The sequence below is a fragment of the Thalassophryne amazonica genome, chromosome 5 (assembly GCF_902500255.1).
Source record: "Thalassophryne amazonica chromosome 5, fThaAma1.1, whole genome shotgun sequence".
NCBI classification, from domain to species: domain Eukaryota; kingdom Metazoa; phylum Chordata; class Actinopteri; order Batrachoidiformes; family Batrachoididae; genus Thalassophryne; species Thalassophryne amazonica.
The window spans coordinates 128,291,523-128,316,168 of NC_047107.1; the positions used below are offsets into that span (position 1 = coordinate 128,291,523).

The 24,646-nt window shown below is 42.8% G+C and overlaps 1 protein-coding gene across 1 annotated transcript in view; it reads right to left on the reverse strand.

Annotated features, from left to right (window-relative positions):
* Positions 1–24,646, reverse strand: part of LOC117511316 (discoidin domain-containing receptor 2-like) — a 126,897-nt gene that overhangs the window by 4,960 nt on the left and 97,291 nt on the right. The window contains 15 exon segments of the mRNA XM_034171343.1: positions 114–263; positions 448–682; positions 1,484–1,681; positions 3,536–3,663; positions 6,106–6,350; positions 8,806–8,922; positions 9,294–9,405; positions 10,392–10,531; positions 14,464–14,553; positions 15,140–15,402; positions 15,515–15,557; positions 15,560–15,593; positions 15,595–15,648; positions 15,651–15,689; positions 15,772–15,878. Of these exon segments, the coding sequence (XP_034027234.1) occupies positions 114–263; positions 448–682; positions 1,484–1,681; positions 3,536–3,663; positions 6,106–6,350; positions 8,806–8,922; positions 9,294–9,405; positions 10,392–10,531; positions 14,464–14,553; positions 15,140–15,402; positions 15,515–15,557; positions 15,560–15,593; positions 15,595–15,648; positions 15,651–15,689; positions 15,772–15,878 (1,955 nt within the window).

Sequence of the window (24,646 nt, forward strand, 5' to 3'; positions counted from 1 at the left end):
GTTCGATTCATCTGACCATATGTTCGATTCGTTTGACCCGCTCCCTCTGCTCAGGGTGCGTTCGATTCGTCTGACCCGCTCCCTCTGCTCGGGGTGCGTTCGATTCATCTCACCTGTCTGCCCTGGTTCCTGAAGAACTCGCCAGTGTTCTCTATGACCTGTTCGTCGGACAGCAGGCTGTAGGGCTGCTCCTTACACAGAGTGAAAATCTCCCACAGGGTGACACCAAATGCCCACACATCACTGGCTGTGGTGAATTTACCCTGGACAACAGACAGGGGACGACAGAGGTAAAAAAAACAAACAAAAAACAACCACTACAAAGGGTGATCATGAAGATGATTATCTTTATCTTCTACAAACTTCTGATCCTGGTCAGAAAAGCGGGACACTAAAGTCTGGATTCCTTCAGGTCTGCTGTCACTAAGCTGCAGTTCCCTGACTCACCAGGAGGATGCTCTCCCAGGCCATCCATCTTATAGGCAGCACCGCCCGGCCCTGGATGCGGTAGTAGTCGCTGCTGTACAGGTTTCGACTCATCCCGAAGTCTGCAATCTTGATGGTGAGCCGGCGGTCCAGCAGGCAGTTCCTGGTGGCCAAGTCCCGGTGGACAAAGTTCAGCGATGCCAGGTACCTCATCCCTGACGAGATCTGCACCGACATGTGGAGTAGGTCGGAAAGACTAAAGGGACGGCAAAAATGTTATTAACATGTCATTCAGGTAGATAACTGGTTTCTATTTACCTGTCTGATGTGCTGTTGTTGGCGTGTTATTAGCATGTATCAGCACGATAATCAGTTTTTGTTATATTTACCTGACCGAGGGGCTGTTGTTGGCATGTTATTAGCGTGTATCAGCACGATAATCAGTTTTTGTTATATTTACCTGATCAATGGGCTGTTGTTGGCGTGTTATTAGCGTGTATCAGCACGATAATCAGTTTTTGTTATATTTACCTGACCGATGGGCTGTTGTTGGCGTGTTATTGGCATGTTGTTGGTGTGTGTCAGCAATATAATCGGTTTATATTTACCTGACCGATGGGCTGTTGTTGGCATGTTATTAGCGTGTATCAGCACGATAATCAGTTTTTGTTATATTTACCTGACCGAAGGGCTGTTGTTGGCGTGTTATTAGCATGTATCAGCACGATAATCAGTTTTTGTTATATTTACCTGACCGATGGGCTGTTGTTGGCGTGTTATTGGCGTGTTGTTGGTGTGTGTCAGCAGTATAATCGGTTTATATTTACCTGACTGCTGGGCTGTTATTGGTGTGTTACTCGCATGTTTTGGTGTGTATCAACAGTATAATCGGTTTATATTTACCTGACCGATGGGCTGTTGTTGGCGTGTTATTGGCGTGTTGTTGGTGTGTGTCAGCAGTATAATCGGTTTATATTTACCTGACCGATGGGCTGTTGTTGGCGCATTATTAGCGTGTTGTTGGCGTGTATGTGCAGTATAATCGGTTTATATTTACCTGACTGATGGGATGTTATTAGCATGTGTTAGCGTGCTCTCGATCTCCCTCTGGGATAGGAACATGTTGAGGTCTCCGTTCTCCATGTACTCGGTCACCATGCACAGCGGGTCAGAAGACACACAAACACACAACAGTCTGATGATGTTCGGGTCGTTCAGACGAGACATAATCTTTATTTCCTTCAGGAAGTCGTTCCTGACAGACAGAGACAGGCAGGCTCAGGTTCAGTCGTGTCCAAAAACACGGACGTAGTCGTCATACTTTACACTTTGTTTGTTTACATTGATTAAGGGGTTGTTGTCCAACATCAGTCCAATGTCCTCTGAAATCAAACAATCATCTTTTACTGTCCTGCCGATTGTCACACGTTGAGTGTCTCTGCTGTAATCTGGGTCGAGTCTACGGTTCCACTGTTTCTAAGGAGCGTCCACCAAGTCTAAGGGGAGGACTTGCAGACGTGGACATGAATGTGGGACTGCATCTCTAATCAGACCCGGAAGGCATCAGGCGTCGTGCTGAAGTTGGTTATACTGTCTCATATCACTCTGAATACCATCCAGAGAAGCTGCGCGCGCACGTGTGCGGCTGGCGATTCCGGTATGAACAGGGATCCGGCCACTGAGGGTTTGAGGAACCTGTGAGCAGGTGCCTCACAACTTGTGAACTATCAACAATCAGCCTTCTTACAGGAGAAATGAAATAAACAGTCTTTGCTTCCACTGAATGGACATGGGTTTCATCCCAAATGACTGGATCAAGGACTCTGTGTTCCACTATGGAAACGGTATTCGCCTGGACTGCAGTGAGGTCAGCGGTATTACTGTGTGCCGGGTGAAGATTCTCACTCGGATCATTCCTGAAAGGAGTCGTGTCAGCCGCTTGCTGCTCAGAGAAAGAAACGGCCGGGAAGACAAACATCAAGCACATCGTAGCTCCATTAGGACTCAACACAAGGACGAATGTCTGCACCTCACAGCTGGACTGGTCATGGGTTGTGTGAGTACTGTGTGGAGTGGAACCAGACTCTAAGACTCCCCTTCATGGGTAACTGTGGTGTTATTTGGTAATGTGTTCTGGCTCTGACTCTGTTAAGTGCTTACAGGACTAGATGTTGGGGTACGTCAGGCCATCCAGTAGATTATGTGCGATTGGGTTTACTGACCTTGACTTCTATCTTTGCAGATTAGTTGGTACCCTGATCGTAGCAACTGAGTAGCTGAGTAAGGAACCGGAGTGTCTGGGTTGGCGATTGTCCTGGATTGAAATTATGATCCAGGATTAAAATGACTTCCTGAACTCAGTCTTGACAGGTGTACCTGTATGTGATGAGAACTTATTTCAACACTGACATTCATGTCTGAAGAGTCTTTAAGAGCTTCTGAAGTCATGAGGTCTTTGGCGATGTTGATACCTTTCGAGGGGAACAAAAGGCCAAGTGTTTGTAGTTCTGGTGCTTTCAGTCTTACTTTGTGATTGTGAGACCTCGTCATTAACCAGTAGGCAAACGAGATGACCGGATGTCTTTGGGACACCCGGTCATCTCCCATTTGTGGAGAAATGTTTGGTACTACCAGAATGACTTTGGTTCAAATCAGCACTTGCACAGATGGAGCATCAGCTGTGACACTATGGACACATGGTCCATTCTCAAAGCATAACCTATCATGGAGGTCCCACACTGCTAAGGACCCTGGACACTGGAATAAGTCAAAGAGTCAACTATAGGCTGGGCAGATCATTGACTACTTTCAAGAGAGAGTGCTGGATTGCAGGTCTGCCTGGGTGGTCACCACTCAACACACATGGTGGTTCCTTTGAGGTGGAGGATGCAGCAACATCTGGCACTCCGAGACCTGACTGGATCCTTCAGTCCAGCCACCATGTGGCAGACTTCTCTCCAGCCACCAGACTGTCAAGCACCTCAGTGGTTTCAACAGGTTGGAGTCAGAAAATCATGAACAAGCAGTACCAAAAGAAAAAAAAAAAGATTTGGATCCAGAAAGATAAAAATCTTCAAACTCTGTGAGACAGAGAGTTTTGGCAGTTTACCTGGCCTGACCGGTGGCATCGGCCCTCAGCTGTTTTACAGCCACCAGTACTGATTGACCATCCCTATCAGGGAGAGGGGATCCCTCCCCAAGGAATTCTGGGAGTCCTTCTGCTGCACACAGATGGACCTGTAAGAGACATAAAGAGGACCACATTCTGAGTTAAATCTGCTCGATGCCAGCGTTCAGTGTGGGCCAGTAGACAGGATTAGTGTTAGTGTCGAGGCTCGCCGTCATGACCAGTGATGTGTAACAGCAAAATGCCAGTCGTGCACGTGAAACAGTGAGATGGACATTCGGTACATTTGGACATTGTGTTTGTTATTTTAGAGTTAAAAAACAATCCATTAAAATATGCAGCTTTATTTTGAGGGTAACTAAAATTGGCTGAAAGTCATTCTGTAAATTGTTAAAAATGTAGTTTTTGTTTTGTTTCATATGAAGGCGTGTTTTTCCCTCATGACTTCATTAGCTAGTTAGCAGCCGGTCTGCTCTGTGTCAGTCTGATCCTGTCAGATCTCAGAAGCTAAGCAGTGCGGGACCTGGTTAGTACCTGGATGGGAGACCTCTTCCGAACGCCAGTGACAGGAGTCCCAGTTAGTGACTTTAATCCACATAAAAGTGACTCACAATTGACATATTTTCATTGCTTTGAGAGGGGTTAAGAAACAGACTTTCTGCTTCTGAAGAGCTGCGAATCAAAGAACCAACGAAGCAGTGGATCGAAGCACTTCTTCACTGGTTCACGCTTCAAAGTGGAGTTGCGCTGCAGAAGCAGTTGATTACAGACCCGCTGCAGGGTCTGTAATCAAAGTAGAGAAATTTTCCTGATGAACACCCTCAAAACCAACGTCCGCTCTGAAGGACCGATAAGGGAATCATTAAGCATCGAGTCAAGGATCGAATCAATTATTAATGATAGCCGAAAAGAAACGGTTACTGATACCCAACCCTAGTCAGGAAGGGCATCCGGTGTAAAACTTGTGTCAAATACCAATGCAGATCTGTGTGTATCCGCTGTGGCAACCCCAAATAAAATGGGAGCAGCTGAAAGGTCAACATCAACAACAACTTCATTAGCTTGTTAGCAGGACAAAGGTTTAAGTGTGGGTTTGTAGAGGACTTAAAACCAGATGAAGAAATATTAGTTTACGGTGCAGGTGAGTAACTCCATCTGCAGCAGCCATCAGAAGAGCGGAGACGCTGTATATAACATAAATTATGTAATTAATTGTTTTAAAACAATGTTCTTCTGAAATGATAGATATTTGTGTCGATGTACTGTGGTTTTTCTGAAGAGTGTTTTATGAGAGTATCCCCTCCTGTCTAGGTTCTCAGTCACGTTGGACACTGTGACTGCAGGGTCCAAAGTGTCCCAACAAAAGAAGACGACGTCCACATACGAGATTCAAATCTGGACATTCATATAATCTCAGATATTAAATAAACATCTGTAAACATGAGTTTAATGAATAATTTACAAATAATAAAAACATGCCGTAAATATTTTAATTTGGTTCATGAGAGAATTCAAATATATCAATATTTCAACTCCAGTTAATTATTCATAAAGTATTACCTAAAATCCATGTCAAAAGTTACATGACACAGAAATTATGTAAGAATAATGATTTTTTTTCCTGACACACATCAAAATCACATTTTAATTAAGGTGGGAATTTTAAAATATTGGTAAAAAATAATAATGTGAGAGGTTGACACTTGAAGAAAAATGATGTTGTATTTCCCACAGCAGGGGTGGTGGCCAAGTGGTTAATGCGCCTGTTTTCAGTTCAGAAGGTTCCGGGTTCAAATCCCACCTCTGTCACATTTCTCCATGTAACGTAGAATTGCATCAGGAAGGGCATCCGGCGTAAAACCTGTGCCAATTCAACATGCAGATCCACCTTGTATTTGCTGTGGCGACCCCGAGTGCAAACAAGGGAGCAGCCGAAGGGACTTACTTTACCATTTCCCACAAACTGATACAAAAAATTAAACTTTTGCACTTATTTACTTCTACGTGAGTCATGAGTTGTGGTGTTACAGCGATGATTATAATTATATTAACTACTCAAACTGTAGTTGTAATTATATAATGAACTTTGATCTTAATTTGTTTATTTTGAATTGTTTGTTGTGCAGCACTTTGATTATTATTTATTATTATTTATTAAAGGTACGGCTCCCCTGGATGAGAGTCTTTTTCTGTTGCTTCCTCAAATCAAAGCTTTGGGGTTGAATAAACAAAGCCTTTGTTAAAGGAAAAATGAATTACAAACACTGACAGAAGACACATGTGAGAATCTGGACCAGAAACAACTCCTCACTCAGGGGGAGGAGGAGTAACAGGAAGACAGAGAACGGGAAGGAGAGGAACAGTAGGAGCCAGTAAACCAGTATGTCTGGTATTTAAATTGAGTATTTATATTTTCACTTTTGATACTCTGTGTGCTTCTTACCCTGTGTGCAGCTATACAATGCTGCTGGAACCTCAATTTCCCTGAGGGAGTCTTCCCAAGGGATCAGTAAAGTTCTATTAAATCTAATCTAATACCCCACCCCACCCACCTCTCCAAACTGCCCCTCCCCAAGCTTCTCCCTGAAGACCAGCTGTTGCCGTGGGAACTCGGCGGCCGAGATGTCCTTCCTGGTAAGTGAGTCCACAGTGAGGGCGGGAACAGCGTACATGTTACTGCCGGTGACGCCCTGCAGTCGGACGATGTCTGTCTCAGCGTAGTGAGGAGCGTTGCTGTGGAAACACTGGTGCGGCGTGCATTGGGTGATGTCGGGTTCAGCGTAGCCACCGCCACACGCTGCCAGAAGGAGAGAGAGAAGAGAGAGTTTTTAACTCATATTTTTCATGTCAGAAGAATTTTTATTTTCCTGTGTGGTGGACAAATGTGCAGAAATGGAAAGAAATCAGAAATGCAGAAAAGCGGACCAGCAGAGAGGACAGCGCCCCCTGCAGGAGCAGGGATGGCAGTGTGTGTCTGATAAATGATTAAATGTTTGACGTCACCTTTGAACTCTTACCACGCAGCCAGTCTGAGGTCATGTGACAGCAGGTCAGCAGGAGAAGGTCACAGTGAGGTGAACTGAGGAGGAGAGCTGGAGGAAGAGGAGGACCAAACCGAGAGAGGGAGAGAGAGGGAGGGCTGGAGGTACAGGAGGAGGGAGCGGTGCATGCAGATTAAACTGAAACTGAGACAGCGTTAGAGAACAGAAAATACACGAAAGGAAGAAGAACATTCACAGCTGGAGAAGAGATGAAGTTCATTCGGCCAGCAGGGGGCACTGAGCTAAACTGAGGTTAGCTAAAGTTCAGCTCATCTTTAAATGATAAGTTTTCTGGTTTTTGTTTTATAGTTAGTGTGATTTAAAATCAAAGGTCTCAGCCATCACGACCACTAGGGACCAAAGAACCAAGCCATCACGACCACTAGGGACCAAAGAACCAAGCCATCACGCCAGTAGGGACCAAAGGACTCAGCCATCACGCCACTAGGGACCAAAGGACCCAGCCATTGTGGCCACAGAAAACCAAAGATCTCAGCCATTGTGTCGACTGGGGGCCAAAGGTCTCAACCATCGCGGCCACTGGGGGCCAAAGGTCTCAACCATCGCGGGCACTGGGGACCAAAGGTCTCAACCATCGCGGCTACTGGGGGCCAAAGGTCTCAACCATCGCGGCCACTGGGGACCAAAGGTCTCAACCATCGCGGCCACTGGGGACCAAAGGTCTCAACCATCGCGGCCACTGGGGGCCAAAGGTCTCAACCATCGCGGCCACTGGGGGCCAAAGGTCTCAACCATCGCGGGCACTGGGGACCAAAGGTCTCAACCATCGCGGCTACTGGGGGCCAAAGGTCTCAACCATCGCGGCTACTGGGGACCAAAGGTCTCAACCATTGCAACCACTCATCTTTACTTACTTACTAAAACAGGTATATATGATGGAAAAATGACTGCATCATTACAAATGAAAATGGATGTTAACTGGAGATGGTATATGGTCAAAGAATATTTTCACTGCTAAAGTATAGGGAGGCAAAAAGATCTGGGAACTGATTCTGACATGAGGGTGATCAGTTTTTTTTTCCCTTTTTGTGTGTCTATATTATGTGTATATATATATATATATATATATATATATATATATATATATATATATATATATATATATATATATATATATAAAGTGTGTGTGGGCATGTTATCTTTATTATTGCATTATATAATATGTATTTATTGATGTATGTGCTTTTGTACCATATGCAGCAATGATTATATATATTGTACTTTTATTACTATTTTTATTTTATGTTATTTAATTATATTTTTAGTACTTGTCTCAGGTAATGTTGTTTTGAAAAAACAGAGAAAAAAAAAATCCTAAATAAAAAGTTCCAAAAAAAAAAAAAAAAAAAAAGTCTGTGGGTCACAGAGTTTTCTCTTATCGTGCCCCTGTTCTGTGGAATGATCTCCCTGCATCAATAAAACAGTCAGATTCTGTGGAGACTTTCAAGGCCAGACTTAAGACTCACTTATTTTCCCTTTCGTATGACTAGCATACTGGTACAGTATGTTTCTATGCTTTTTACTCTTTTAATTTAATTTTATTAGTAAACACAGCGTGCTGCGGCCTCAACTTTATCTAAATTCTGGGTCTTTTAGTGAAGTTTAGGGCTAGTGGCTGGCGATCACCTTAATATTTCTTCTGTTTTTCTTGCTGTTTAATGCTGACAAATGATACTGTATTTGTTGTCTTTCTGATGCCTGATTCTGTTTTTCTCTCTGTTTGAGGTGCAGCTCCATCCAGAGATGGGTGTGGTGTCTGTTTCTGAAACCCTCCTGTCCTGTGCACCGGCAACATGTTCTGTAAATTTGTTTTGTAAACTGTTTTGTCTATTGTGTCTGTATCATGGCCCAAGCAGAGGGTCACCCTTTGAGTCTGGTTTGCTTAAGGTTTCTTCCTCAAATCATCAGAGGGAGTACCAGTTTTCAGTGGAACCACTGTAACCCAGGATGTCATCAAAGGATGGTCAGAGTTCATAGAGAAAAATCAGCTTCTAGTTCCACCTGGAAACCAAATCTGTTTCACTATGGTTGAAATGCAGTTCAAAACTTGGTGCTTGAGCCACAATGGAAAACTCTGGACTCTTTGGACTCTGTTCTACTTACGTCTGACCTAATGAGGACTCGAGAAACTGATGGGGACTCAGATGGAGTCAACATTTGTCAGCACGCTGATGGAGAGACTGGATTTACCTGAAGCCTCGGCGCTCTGCGACAGCTCCGGGAGCTTGTTTCTTAGGACCGCCGGGTTCTGGTACTGTGGGTCCAGCAGGAAAACTCGCTCATAGTGGGGGTCTGTGTGGGAGGGACCTGAGGAGAAGCATCAATAAAGAATCAAACAAGCCTGTATGTTGTCACACCAGTCCCTGATCCAGTTCAGAGAGCCACAGGACTGTCTCACAGCTAAACCACAACTTCCTGTCCTGTTGGAATGAGACCGGATCCATTCCAGTGCCTGAACTATAGTGGACAGTAAAGCACTACTGTCCTCTAGTGGAGTCACTGGAAACTGCATAATGGGCATTCTGGATTTGCACAAACTGTATGATAAACTCTGATGTTTATCACAGTTCTGCTGCACACTAGCGTCATCTTTCACACTGAGCTCCTTCTCAATGTCCAGGTTTCACTTTTCTGATTTGTTTTATGCAAACAGGACTGGACCATATGCTGTTCTGTACCTGTAGGGGCGTGGCTAAAGCGGGGAGGGACGGGTGGGGTCTGGAGGATGATGGTGTCACTGCAGGATGACAGCCGAACCGTCACATCCTCGTCCAGGATCCGCCGAGGAGCCTGGAAGTCAAGAAAGAGGTGATTCTGACGATCGGTTAAAGTGATGCCTCGTTTTCCCACAAAAACACAAGACGATTCTTTATTTCTTTGCACATTCAAACACAAATAAACAAACAAACAAAACATGAGTATCCCTGCGGCTGTGGAAGTCACGCTATGACATCATCTACCTAATTAAACATTACGTACCGGCCCGGGCTTTACGTTCTCAGGGTGCAGGACTACTTTGTGTCCCTAAGGTGAATAAGAAGTCTGTGGGTCATAGAGCTTTCTCTTATCGTGCCCCTGTTCTGTGGAATGATCTCCCTGCATCAATAAAACAGTCAGATTCTGTGGAGACTTTCAAGTCCAGACTTAAGATGCACTTATTTTCCCTTTTGTATGTTTAGCATACTGGCATAGTACGTTACTACGCTTTTTTACTCTTTTAAATTCATTTTATTAGTGACGCTTGGGGCTAGTGGTCGGTGATCACCTATTTCTTCTGTTTTTCTTGTTGCTTAATGCTGACAAATTATTCTGTATTTGTTGTCTTTCTGATGCCTGATTCTGTTTTTTCTCTCTCTTTGAGGTGCAGCTCCATACACAGATGGGAGTGGGTGTCTTCTTCTGCAGGCCTCCTGTCCTGTGCACCAGCATGGGCTCCCAAAATTTCCTGTATATTCAAGTGTGTCTGTATCATGGCCCAAGCAGAGGGGCGCCCCTTTGAGTCTGGTCTGCTTGAGGTTTCTTCCTCAAATCATCAGAGAGAGTTTTTTCTTACCACTGTCGCCTGTGTTCTTGCTCTGGGGGTTGGTAAGGTTAGACCTTACTTGTGTGAAGCGCCTTGAGGCAACTTTGTTGTGATTTTGCGCTATATAAATGAAACTAAGTTCAATGAATTAAATCAAATCTGGAGATAAGTACCAACGGGCTTCAGAGCCTACACTGGACTCTGGTGTCACACTGTTAAGGTTGCATCTTTAATTGGGCCTGACACTAATCACCTTCTCCAGCACCTTGCAGACGTACTGGCACCAGAGGATGAGGAAGATGATGATGACCAACAGCAGGATGATGGTCACCAGGCAGCCAATCAGAATGGGCGTGTTCCCGTTGTCCGGCTGGTCGCTGGCCGACGGACTGGCTGTGTTATAAGAAAGGCAGAGGTCACAACTACAACAAGAGTACACAACTACATACTATCTAAACTACTCCTAGCAGTCATACCAGTACTCCTGTTTTTTTTAACACTACTTCTGCTAGAGGTAAAACTTCCAATACTACTGCTGCTAAAATGACTGTAATTGCCAATTCTTATGCTGATAATGCTAGTGCTAATCCTGCTCGCCCTAGAGTAATACTTCCAGTACAATATGACTGCCAGAACTACTTCAACCAGTCATACTTATGCTTATAACAGGAGCACTACCTCTCCTAGAGGTAATAGGTACAGTTGGACATCCGGGTCCCTGATGCGCGTGTACATAGCAACGCACATAGTAACCAGCGAGCTGGTGAAAACAAACTGCTGTCGCACTCATTTCCTACTTGACATCCATCATGTTCGCAGCATTCTGCCGCGGCTTTTTCTACTTAATATACACCAGTTTTCACACAGAATGCCATGATCATGTGTTGTAGTTGGCTGTACCAACCACAGTAAGTTAAAAGATCAAAAAGTGTGTTTTTTCGAGCTCCCAAAGCGCCACATTCTGCTTCTCTCCTCATTCCGCTCGGTTTGCAGGAATGCATTCTGTCTTCACCTGTGAGTTCTCCGCTCTCAGGTGTTCCAACTCTTCCTTTTAGGACACCTGTTCCATGTTAACGTAATCATGTGATGTTGGACAATGCGAGTCCTCATGGTCACTCAGGTCAGCTGCAGGCAGGAACTCTCTGGGTGTAGCAGGTTCACCAAGAGAGGCAGCTGCAGGAGGTGAGCTGTAATGAAGCTTCGACTTCGCCCTCATTGGCCTGAGGCGTGGCTGGTCGAGACGCTTCATATTTCTGCTTTGGCTGCGGCTGTTGCGTTCAGCGGCCTCTGAAGCACTATTACTGCAGCACACGATCGTGACATTCCTTATGAAAACTGGTGTATATTAAGTAGAAAAAAATGTGGCAGAATGATGCGAGCGCGATGGGCATCAAGTAGGAAATGAGCGTGACGGTGGTTTGTTTTCAGCGGCTCGCTGGTTACTATGCGTGTTGCTACATGCGCGCACATCAGGGACCCGGATGTGCAACCGTACCTATGCCATTTGGCATGACCAAATTGGCAGGCCTTTGCGAATAAACAGCAGTAAAGACAATATATCAGCAATGGTTGTGAGTGCGCGTAGAGTTTGTTTTCAGCGGCGACTAGGGATGAGTATTGATAAGATTTTAGCGATATCGATGCCATTATCGATTCTGCTTATCGATCCGATTCCTTATCGATTCCTCGTGAATTTTGTACTAAAAGTAGGCTTTACATGTTTTCTATGTATTTCATTGAGTCTTAAAGTAAATAAATATGAAATTGGTCACTGTATCCTTGATCTCTGGACATAAATAAAAATAAACAAAACGGTGTTTCACTTTGAAGTTATTAATTCAGACTGGACTCTATCATTCTATCTTGACTCATCAGAGAGCCGCGCAGCGTTTGGAGCTGTGTGAACAGGACGGAGGACGATTCTCGTTTCTTTCTCGCAACAAGACAGGAGTCCCAGTTAGTAACTTTAATCAGCACAAACGTGACTCACGATTGACGTATTCAGGGATGAAAGTGGTGAAAAACAAAAAAGCTGAAACCCAAAATTACCCCCAACACCACCTGCACGAAAATGTTTGAATTCTAGAAGCACTGAAATGCAATCTGGGTATATTCCAGACAATAAACTGGAGTGAGTGCAGCATCCATTTAGGTGAGAAAAAAACACAACTTTCCTTATTCAAATTCATTCCAGTAGTATTCTGCTCTTACGAGGATGCAGCAGTTTTCTAGTTTGTCAGATAGTTCTGGAGGAAATCACTGAAGAAATTAACACATTGAAAATATGGTTTGACCGAAACAAACTGTCATTAAACTTAAATAAGACAGGGATGAAATGGAGGTGTAAGAGTCACTAGGTGTTCACAGGAAACACTTATTTATTTATATATGTATTTATTTATTTATGTATGTTCATTGTTAGTTGTTTTTATATATTCTGTTGTGTTTCTATTCAGGTTCTTTTTGTCTATTTCTCTAAAATTGTATATAATAAGCATTAGATTATTAATATATAAGCAAAAATAAATTTAAGAAATATTACAATTTGAAAACAAATGCACCCGAACGTGATGACGGCTGCAAATGCGTAATGCTAACGTTTAAATAATACTCACAGACGTATGCTCTTTAGGGTTTTAGCGGGGGAAAATTAAGCGAAAGAAAGTATAAACGAAGCAACAGGTCGAAGCATTGCTTCAATCTGCGAACCATGCTTCGATTGGTTCAAGGTTCAGAGCAAAGCCGCGCTGCAGAAAAGTTGATCACGGACCCGCTGCAGGGTCTGTAATCAATGTAGAGAAATGATCATTTTCCTGACAAACATCCCGCAAAACAACGGCCACTATGAAGGACCGATAACAGAATCGTTAAGCACAAACCTTATTGATGTTGGTGGATCGAATCATTTCTTAACGATACCCGAAAGGAACCGGTTCTCGATACCCATCCCTAGCGGCGACCCAAAATGGCAGCCATAACTACGCGGAAGTGACGTAGGCCCAACCGTACCTATACTGCCAATATTACTGCTGCTGCTAATGTTACTCCAAATCCTAATACTCATGCTAATAGTGCTAGACCTAATTCACTTAGTGCCAGTGTAATATTTCCAGTGCTATACTACCGCCAGTGCTACTCCCACCAGTAATACTTATGCTGATAATACAAGTGCTAATTCTGCTAAAGATAATACTTCCAATACTGCTGCTGCTAATACTACTCAAAATGCTAATACTCATGCTAATAGTGCTAGGCCTAATTTACTTAGTGCCAGTGTAATATTTCCAGTGCTATACTAGTGCCAGCACTGGTACCACAGTCTCTTATACAAAGAGACTGGTAGTGTGTTTTTGAAAACATGGCTGTGATTGATCCATCTGATACATCGGCCGCTATTGGCTATCACGCCACACTCTGTGATTGGCTGTGGCGTAACTGCCGAAAATGTAAGTTGGTTCCACTCCTCCTGAGACTGTGGTACCGGTACTACATTGTAAACAAAGGCTGCAGCCAATCAGAGAGCGGCGTGTCTCAGCCAATCAACAAAATGTCAGCATCCTGACTAAAAGTCATGTGACCAAATAACCTGATACCGATTCCTTTGCATTGGCTGGAGGAGTGGAACTAGCTTATACTACTGCTAGTGCTACTCCCACCAGTAATACTTCTGCTTTTGGTAATACTTCCAATATTACAGTTGTTAAAACTACTTGCAGTGGTAATGCTTGTACTAATAATCCTGGAAAACATTTTTAAATACTTTGCTTCCTCAAAAAAAGAAAAGAAAAAAGATAATGAAAAAAAAAATACAGTTTTCTATGAATTACGTAGAAATTTCAAAAAAGATGAATACAACTTTTTGAATTTAACTGCACTATGTTTAATCACATAAATATCATGACACATTGTTAGTTTAATTGATAGCTAGCTATACTGCTTGAAGAACATCATCATCATCATGCGTTCAAACAGCACAGTCTGGAAACGTGCACAGCAGCTCCAGCGTGCACGCCCGTGCGCGCTGACGGACCACAACATGTTTATATTACGAGGGAAAAAATTGCTTACAACAAAAGAAGAACAGCTCTGACCATAAAAATCATCAACTCAAAATTCATAAAATACACCCAAAGTGTTCTGGAAAGTTCTGGTACCAGGACTCAGTCAAACTAAACGGAAGCTGGTGAGACCGCGGGACACCCCATGACCCGATACCCCGAGTTCCCATCTTTGGATGGTTAAACGCATTAATGAGGATGCGAGATGATGAATTAAAAAATATTTAAATCCAAGATAAGTGAAAGTGTTGAGGTGAAAGGTCAAACCTGTCTTTGGAGTGGTCGAAATATCAGTTTCCTCTGCGGATGAAGGAGAAGTCACTACCGGGGTCATCGGAGTCGGGAATGCCGTATCCTCTGAAGGCAAAAGGAGTTATAAGTAAACTCAGTTTTAAATTATAACACATAAAAAAGGTAAAGAACAAAAATCTGATGAAACAGATCAACAGCTACTATATAGCATTAATGCGAACAGAGGTACTACTGCTAGCACAGTACTGGCAGTAGACCTGCAGTACTGTACTAGTAGTGTTTCAAAAAGATGAAAATAACTTCTTGAAACTTTTTAAAAAAATTATGACAGATATGTACATAAAAATGGCAATGAATCCTGATGACAGCATTTCTGTTAACCACTGTGTTCCCTGTTGTCGCTAGTACAACTGTTACCACAACAACAGGGAACACAGCAAGCAACGGAAACGCTGCCATTTTGTTGTCTTGCTTTGTTGACATTCTGAAAATATCGTTAAACGTTTGCACAAATCCGTAATGGAAACCCAGTTCGTGATGTCATCCCAAGCCACTGCGCTCCAGTGTCCCAGCAGGCGAGTGGCTGAAATCTGACTAAACTGTCCAATAAAAATGTGTCTCTTATCTAGCACCAGAATACGCGGCACTCTCCGCGTCAGTGTACACTGTGTATTTAGTTTGTTTGCATTACCAGATGGAAATGAGATTTCACTGAACATCATCCAGACATCAGCAAAGTAAAAGCGGCAGCGAATGGACTTGGCGGTGCGGCGGTTTAGCGGAACGGTGACGTAACGGGAACTTGGGTTCTTGTCATCCAGAACAGTCTTAAATGCCACAGTCTCCGCCTCCCAGCCAGCAATTAGGCGGGGCTTAAACGAGCAGGAGACAGAGGAGAAGATCTTCACACCCCGGGAGAACATGTTGTTACTGTGAACCTGGACGAAGGACCAGAGGAAAGCCTGGATTACTATTTCTATTCCTGGACAAAGACAACACTTTTTGTTTTAAAAGTTTATGAGGCATTTGGTGAATTAAAGAGCAGCGAAAACCTTCATGAAGTGAGTTCCTCTGATGGTCAAAGACGAACTCCAGATCCACGTATCCCGAGTTCCCAGCGAGTCATTTCTCCAGCCCAAGTAGTCCGTAGCCCGGCCACACATGGTGTTGACGAGGTACTACGAAAGTCGTCCTTGCCGACCCACACCATCTGTCAGTTGACCCAGTCCATCGAACAGGCTTCCTACTGGATGAGACAGCTGTCAGCGACACAGAGCAGGAAGCAGTGTACGGTAAATGTACCGACGGTGAGCGTGGGGCCCGCCTCCTTTCGTGAACTCCGTCGTAGGTGGAGTCATTGAGACTGGCGATGGGGTAACCTGGAGGCATCATGAGTTGGCCCTCTGGAGCGCTGTAGGAGATCAGACCATCTGCAGGGGCGGCACCAGGACATATTAACGGGCCGGTACAGCACATTTTAACAGCATGCGATGTGGGAACAGGAAGAACCCGTTCAAACAGTCCGGCAAAAGTGACCGAAGCTGTCTGTTTACATATGGATGGGCTTCTTATGAGAAATTCGAGGTTTAAATATTTAGTAATTCACAAACTGCTTCTTACACTGACCAGATGTGCACAAAGCATCTCTGTCTGTTGACAGTGTTCGCAACATCTATGTATTCTGATCGTATGATTCAAGCTAGCTGGGCTGGTCAGCCATTGTTTTGACAGTGACCAATATGGATTTAAGAGGGTCAAAACTAATATTAAGGATTTTTTACAATTATGACACTGATATACACATAAAAAATGGCAATGGCTCCTAACGTTTTGTTATCAAACCTTTATGAGAAAGAATGTAACAGAAGTTTGATGTTTTACAGTTTAAACATGATCTTAATATAAGATTCTATAAGCAAAACCAACAACCAACCAACATAGATAATTGGCAAAGCTTCTGGGGAAAACCTGGTCTTGTTAGGAGAGACGGCATCCATCCCACTTTGGATGGAGCAGCTCTCATTTCTAGAAATCTGGCCAATTTTCTAGAATCCTCCAAACCGTGACTATCCAGGTTGGGACCTGGAAGCAGAGTTGTAGTCTTACACACCTCTCTGCAGCTTCTCTTCCCCTGCCACCCCCCCCAATAACCCCATCCCCGTAGAGACGGTGCCTGCTCCCAGACCACCAACAACCAGTAAAAATCTATTAAGCATAAAAATTCAAAAAGAAAAAATAATATAACACCTTCAACTGCACCACAGACTAAACAGTTAAAGGTGGTCTATTAACATTAGGTTCTCTCTCTTCTACGTCCCTGTTAGTAAATTATATAATAATTGATCAACATATTGATTTATTCTGCCTTACAGAAACCTGGTTACAGCGGATGAATATGTTAGTTTAAATGAGTCAACACCCTGAGTCACACTAACTGTCCAGAACGCTCGTAGCACGGGTCGAGGGAGGAGGATTAGCAGCAATCTTCCACTCCAGCTTATTAATCAAAAACCCAGACAGAGCTTTAATTCATTTGAAAGCTTGACTCTTAGTCTTGGTCCATCCAAATTGGAAGTCCAAAAAACCAGTTTTATTTGTTGTTATCTATCGTCCACCTGGTTCGTTACTGTGAGTTTCTCTGTGAATTTTCAGACCTTTTTGTCTGACTTAGTGCTTAGCTCAGATAAGATAATTATAGTGGGCGATTTAACATCCACATAGATGCTGAGAATGACAGCCTCAACACTGCATTTAATCTATTATTAGACTCAATTGGCTTCTCTCAAATGTAAATGAGTCCACCCACCACTTTAACATACTTTAGATCTTGTTCTGACTTATGGTATGAAAATTGAAGACTTAACAGTATTCCCTGAAAACCCCCTTCTGTCTGATCATTTCTTAATAACATTTACTTCAATGGACTACCCAGCAGTTTCATTACAGTAGAAGTCTTTCGGAAAGCGCTGTAACTAGTTTAAGGATATGATTCCTGTCTTTCTTATGTTCTCCAATGCCATATACCAACACAGTGCAGAGTAGCTACCTAAACTCTGAGTGAAAAAGCCCTCCGTAAAGCTAGGACATCATACTACTCATCACTAATCAAAGAAAATAAGAACAACCCCAGGTTTCTTTTCAGCACTGTAGCCAGGCTGACAAAGAGTCAGAGCTCTACTGAGCGGAGTATTCCTTTAACTAGTAATGACTTCATGACTTCCTTTGCTAATAAAATTTTAACTATTAGAGAAAAAATTACTCATAACCATCTCAAAGACATATCGTTATCTTTGGCTGCTTTCAGCAATGCTGGTATTTGGTTAGACTCTTTCTCTCCGATTGTTCTGTCTGAGTTATTTTCATTAGTTACTTCCTCCAAACCATCAACATATCTATTAGACCCCATTCCTACCAGGCTGCTCAAGGAAGCCCTACCATTAATTAATGCTTCAATCTTAAATATGATCAATCTATCTTTATTAGTTGGCTATGTACCACAGGCTTTTAAGGTGGCAGTAATTAAACCATTACTTAAAAAGCCATCACTTGACCCAGCTATCTTAGCTAATTATAGGCCAATCTCCAACCTTCCTTTTCTCTCAAAAATTCTTGAAAGGGTAGTTGTAAAACAGCTAACTGATCATCTGCAGAGGAATGGTCTATTTGAAGACTTTCAGTCAGGTTTTAGAATTCATCATAGTACAGAAACAGCATTAGTGAAGGTTACAAATGATCTTCTTATGGCCTCAGACAGTGGACTCATCTCTGTGCTTGTCCTGTTAGACCTCAGTGCTGCTTTTGATACAGTTGACTATAAAATTTTATTACAGAGATTAGAGCATGCCATAGGTATTAAAGGCACTGCGCTGCGGTGGTTTGAATCATATTTATCTAATAGATTACAATTTGTTCATGTAAATGAGATGATACCCAGCTTTATCTATCCATGAAGCCAGAGGACACACACCAATTAGTTAAACTGCAGGATTGTCTTACAGACATAAAGACATGGATGACCTCTAATTTCCTCCTTTTAAATTCAGATAAAACTGAAGTTATTGTACTTGGCCCCACAAATCTTAGAAACATGGTGTCTAACCAGATCCTTACTCTGGATGGCATTACCCTGACCTCTAGTAATACTGTGAGAAATCTCGGAGTCATTTTTTGATCAGGATATGTCATTCAATGCGCATATTAAGCAATATGTAGGACTGCTTTTTGCATTGCGCAATATCTCTAAAATTAGAAAGGTCTTGTCTCAGAGTGATGCTGAAAAACTAATTCATGCATTTATTTCCTCTAGGCTGGACTATTGTAATTCATTATTATCAGGTTGTCCTAAAAGGTCCCTGAAAAGCCTTCAGTTAATTCAAAATGCTGCAGCTAGAGTACTGACGGGGACTAGAAGGAGAGAGCATATTTCACCCATATTGGCCTCTCTTCATTGGCTCCCTGTTAATTCCAGAATAGAATTTAAAATTCTTCTTCTTACTTATAAGGTTTTGAATAATCAGGTCCCATCTTATCTTAGGGACCTCATAGTACCATATCACCCCAATAGAGCTCTTCGCTCTCAGATTGCAGGCTTACTTGTAGTTCCTAGGATTTTAAGAGTAGAATGGGAGCAGAGCCTTCAGCTTTCAGGCTCCTCTCCTCTGGAAACCAGCTCCCAATTCGGATTAGGGAGACAGACACCCTCTCTATTTTTAAGATTAGGCTTAAAACTTTCCTTTTTGCTAAAGCTTATAGTTAGGGCTGGATCAGGTGACCCTGAACCATCCCTTAGTTATTCTGCTATAGACGTAGACTGCTGGGGGGTTCCCATGATGCACTGTTTCTTTCTCTTTTTGCTCTGTATGCACCACTCTGCATTTAATCATTAGTGATTGATCTCTGCTCCCCTCCACAGCATGTCTTTTTCCTGGTTCTCTCCCTCAGCCCCAACCAGTCCCAGCAGAAGACTGCCCCTCCCTGAGCCTGGTTCTACTGGAGGTTTCTTCCTGTTAAAAGGGAGTTTTTCCTTCCCACTGTCGCCAAGTTCTTGCTCACAGGGGGTCGTTTTGACCGTTGGGGTTTTTCTGTAATTATTGTATGGCTTTGCCTTACAATATAAAGCGCCTTGGGGCAACTGTTTGTTGTGATTTGGCGCTATATAAATAAAACTAATTGATTGATTGATACGTTGTGCTGTTTTTACTCAGATTGGCAGCAGCTGTGTCACATTGCTCGGCATTTGCATAAATATACTTGTCTTGTCTCTTGTCGCTGTAAAAAAACTGACTGAAAATGAATGGCAGCTGGTCACTTTGTTTCGAAAGAGCTAATGTGACCAAGAGACAATGTATACAAAGCCATTGGAGCGCCCTCTGCTGGACAATCTACATAACACCTTTTCTAGTAGCCAAAATGTTTTCTGCTTTGTTTCTTCTGTACAATAAAAGTTTTCATATTGGCAAAAATAACACTGATAGTGATATGTTGGTGAAAGACTCATATCGGTGGATATTATCAGCTAACAGATACATCATTCAGGCTCTACTTCAGAGATCCTTCCTGAGATGCTGGAAAGTTTTCAACCCTCACTACTATGCAAGATCAAGGTAAGAGGACTTTGTAATTTAAAGTTTAAATGAAAAACATTGTAAAACAGTTTTCAGGTCAACTGACACATGTATTTTCAATAACTGTGAAATTGGCAATTATGTTTTTTAAATCCCTCAATCAGATAATAAATGAGCCATATTACTTTATTTATTACTATTAATTCATGTTAATGCAGGTAACAATTGTTGGTTAGCAAGAAGTCGATCTGGAACATCTGCTATCATACAGAAATCTATTAATGTTAAACAAATGTCAAAAGTTAGCACTGTCAAGTCTTGTCTGCTTAAAATCCACAGCTACAACGCTACAGCAGAAACGTAGACCCACTTCCAAATCCTACACTGTCATGGGGCCGCAGTGGGGTGGTTCTTATTTTGCAAAGTTTTGTAATTTAATACACATTTTAATTTAATGTAAATTTAATACTCTGGCCCTTGAATAAGTTCCAATAGATGAGAAAACATGCTGTGTAAAATTTTGTTTGTATAAATAAATTTTTAGAGGTAGTTCAGTTTCATGCTATATAACACTGTAGTAACTAAAGCTGTGGTGATAATCACCTGTGGAGGTCATCATGAAATTCTAAGTGAGCACCAGGAGGATTCATCAGGAGCTTTGTTGTGTTGATTAGGATGTGTTGGGGCACCATTAAGCCTTAAGCCCCTTTCACACTGGGCCCACTTCCAGTTGCGTCGTGCAACGTCATGACGATGCCACGTGGATGCAACCTAGTGCTGAGACGACGTAGCTCAACAACACCGTGATGGACGAAGCAAATCGGACGCCAAAAATGAAACAAGGAAGTGGTTTCAATGCAAGTCAGGGCAAAGCAATGGTACTCAATGTGATTGGAAGCCACACTCTCACAATACGTTACCCGACGCCAATTTATGATTCCTGCCGTGTTCCATTGTTCCCGAAGTATAAATCACGCAGGATTGTTTTTATACTGTGTACACAATGCAGTAAAACTACACGCTCAAAAAGAGCACAGAAACAAAAAAAAAAGCTCAGCCTGGCTGCAGCTCCTCACCCTTAAATTCTCTCTCACAACTGTGTTTAAATAAAGTCCATAAAAGTCCTGTTCACAGACTGATTGCCGGAGACAGGACATGTCCACATCCAGTAAAAAGTCCAGACACCTCTAGTCCACTCACGGACAATTCGTTAGCGCGCGCGCACATGTGAACAATTAAAAGAAAAAAAAAAACATGGCAGTTCCTCACTCTCCCCTCAAACTCTCTCATTACTGTGTTAAATAAAGGACAAAAAAAGGACATAAGTCCTGCTCACAGACTGACTGCCAGAGACAGGACATGCCCACATCAAGTATAACTCCAGACATCTCCACATTTACTCACAGAGGGTTCGTGCGTGCGTGCGCGCGCACGCAGCTCACGGTCAAAGGAAGAAAGATAAACTATGACAGAAATCAGAGCGCTGCCCTGCACAAGAACAAATATAAACTAGAAGAGAAATGAGTGCAGACTGCCTGCAGGTTCTCCTCTGCCTTCTCATCTCCTCTCTGCCCCCCCTGCTGCGTGCACCTGACGCAGACATTCCTGCGTCATCATGATGCCGCATGAAACAACTTGAAGCAGGCCCGGTGTGAAAGAGGCTTTAGTATGTATAGCATTATACAGCAGAAACTAGCAAAATTTTAATGCTTTCAGCTACCTCTAAAATTTAATTTATACAAGCAAAATTTTACACAGCATGTTTTTTCATCAAGTGGAACCTATTCAAGGGTCAGAGTATTAAATTTCTAAACTGTGCAAAATAAGGACCACCCGAGACTGCAGTCGTGGCCCTCTGAGCACACCTGATCCTGCCAGAACTCAACAGTGAAGCAAAGTAGGTCCCAATTTGTACTTGGCTGGAACCACTTTCTCCATGGAGAACTGAACGTACGTTACGAAGGGCATCTGGTTTAATACTCATGCCAGTTCCCAATGTGGATCTCTACTGGATCCACTGTGGTGATCACAAGCAAGCAGGTTCAGCTGAATGGGGGAAAAATAAATTTTTGCCATATACAATGGGGAAAATAAGTATTTGACCCCCTGTCAGTTTTGCAGGTGTTCCCACCTACAAAGAATGGAGAGGTCTGTAATTTTTATCGTACGTTCACTTCAACTGTGAGAGACAGAATCTAAAAAAAAAAAATCCAGAAAATCACATTGTATGATTTTTAAATAATTAATTTGCATTTTATTGCATAAAATAAGTATTTGATCCCCTACCAACCAGCAAGAATTCTGGCTCTCACAGACCTGTTAGTTTTTCTTTAAGAAGCCCTCTTATTCTGCACTCTTTACCTGTATTAATGGCACCTGTTTGAACTTGTTATGTATAAAAGACACCTGTTCACACACTCAATCAATCACACCACCATAGCCAAGACCAACGAGCTGTCTAAGGACACCAGGGACAAAACTGTAGACCTGCACAAGGCTGGGATGGACTACAGGACAACACGGAAGCAGCTTGGTAGAAGACAACAACTGTTATGATTATTTATTAGAAAGTGGAAGAAACACAATATGACTGTCAATCTCCCTTGGTTTGGGATTCCATGTAAGATCTCACTTTGTGGGGTAAGAATGATTCTGAGAAAGCTCAGAACTACACAGGAGGACCTGGTCAATGACCTGAAGAGAGCTGGGACCACAGTCACAAAGATTACATTAGTAACACATGATGCTGTCATGGTTTAAAATCCTGCAGGGCAGCAAGGTCCCCCTGCTCAAGCCAGCACATGTCTAGGCCCGTTTGAAGTTCACCAGTGACCATTTGATCCAGAGGAGGCATGGGAGAAGGTCATGTGGTCAGATGAGACCAGAATAGAGCTTTTTGGAATCAACTCCACTTACAGTGTTTAGAGGATGAGAAGAACCCCAAGAAAACCATCCCAACCGTGAAGCATGGGGGTGGAAACATCATACTCTGGGGGTGCTCTTCTGCAAAGGGGACAGGACGACTGCACCATATTGAAGGGAGGATGGATGGGGTCATGTATTGCGAGATTTTGGCAAACAACCTCCTTCCCTCAGTAAGAGCATTGAAGATGGGTCATGGCTGGGTCTTCCAGCATGACAATGACCCCAAACACACAGCCAGGGCAACTCCGTAAGAAGCATTTCAAGGTCCTGGAGTGGCCTGGCCAGTCTCCAGACCTGAACTCAAGAGAAAATCTTTGGAGGGAGCTGAAACTCCAAACCTGAAAGATTTGGAGAAGATCTGTATGGAGGAGTGGACCAAAATCCCTGTTGCAGTGTGTGAAAACTTGGTCAAGAACTACAGGAAACGTCTGACCTCTGTAGTGGCAGACAGATGTTTCTCTACCAATTGTTAAGCTCTGTTTTTCTAGGGGGTCAAATACTTATTTTATGCAATAAAAAGCAAATTAATTATTTAAAAATCATACAATGTGATTTTCTGGATTTTTTTTTTTTAGATTCTGTCTCTCACAGTTGAAGTGTACCTATGACAAAAATTACAGACCTCTCCATTCTTTGTAGGTGGGAAAACCTGCAAAACTGACAGGGGGTCAAATACTTATTTTCCCCACTGTAACCGCTGGTATGACAAGCATGTGTATGCAAATCATTTTTGGCGATGAAACGAAAAGATTCTGTTCCATGTGGACACTGAAGTTACATTTTTTTCCACATTTTGGCTAATTTCCTGCATCCTATTCACTCTACAACGAGGATTCTGAATCACTCTGTCCGAATATGTATGCTGATGACATTTACTGAACATGTGTGATGATGACATTTACTGAACATGTGTGATGATGACATTTACTGAACATTAAAATTACTACCGATATGAAACAATTACCATCCTTCTACTGGCTTCCAAAAATGCATAAAAATCCAATAGGTAGTAGATTTATAGCAGCCTCTAGTGCATGTACTACTAAACCATTATCCCAACTACTAACCACTAGCCTTAAATTAGTCACAAAACATTTCAAACAATACTGTGAAGGCATAGCTCGTAACACTGGAGTTAATTGTTTTTGGATTATCAATAATACTACAGAGGTTTTAAATAAAAGGTTCAGCTTGGAAATCCGATGAGGGCGGTCGCATCTCCTCCACTCTCCCTTATCTCTGTTCTCTGCCTTTAACCTTCAAGTCCCTACTTCACCAGACTGTGAATTCCTCAAATTATATTGGATTCTGGATCTATTGGACTTCTATTGGATTAACCATGGAATTGATCAGCTACTCTCTGAACGCTATTGACACCATTTTTTCTACAAGAAGGTCAGAACTGGGGGATCCTACCTGCCCAGATGGAACGTATCCTGCGAGCTATGTTCTCGACTCCTGGAGTTCCTGGCGTGTGGCATGTTTGGTGCCTTTCTCTGTTGAGGACGTCAAGGATTTATTCATTTTTGGTCTCGTGGTAGCAAGGCTGGTACTTTTTAGCGTATGTGCTGCCCTGATCTACTGGAAAATTGGCAAGACGGCAGCATCAAGAACCACGGCACCTCGCTTGTCCGTCATGATTAACGAGGTTGGCAAGGCAGTGCATTCTCAGACTACGATGACTCTTGAACTCAGATGCAAATTGGATG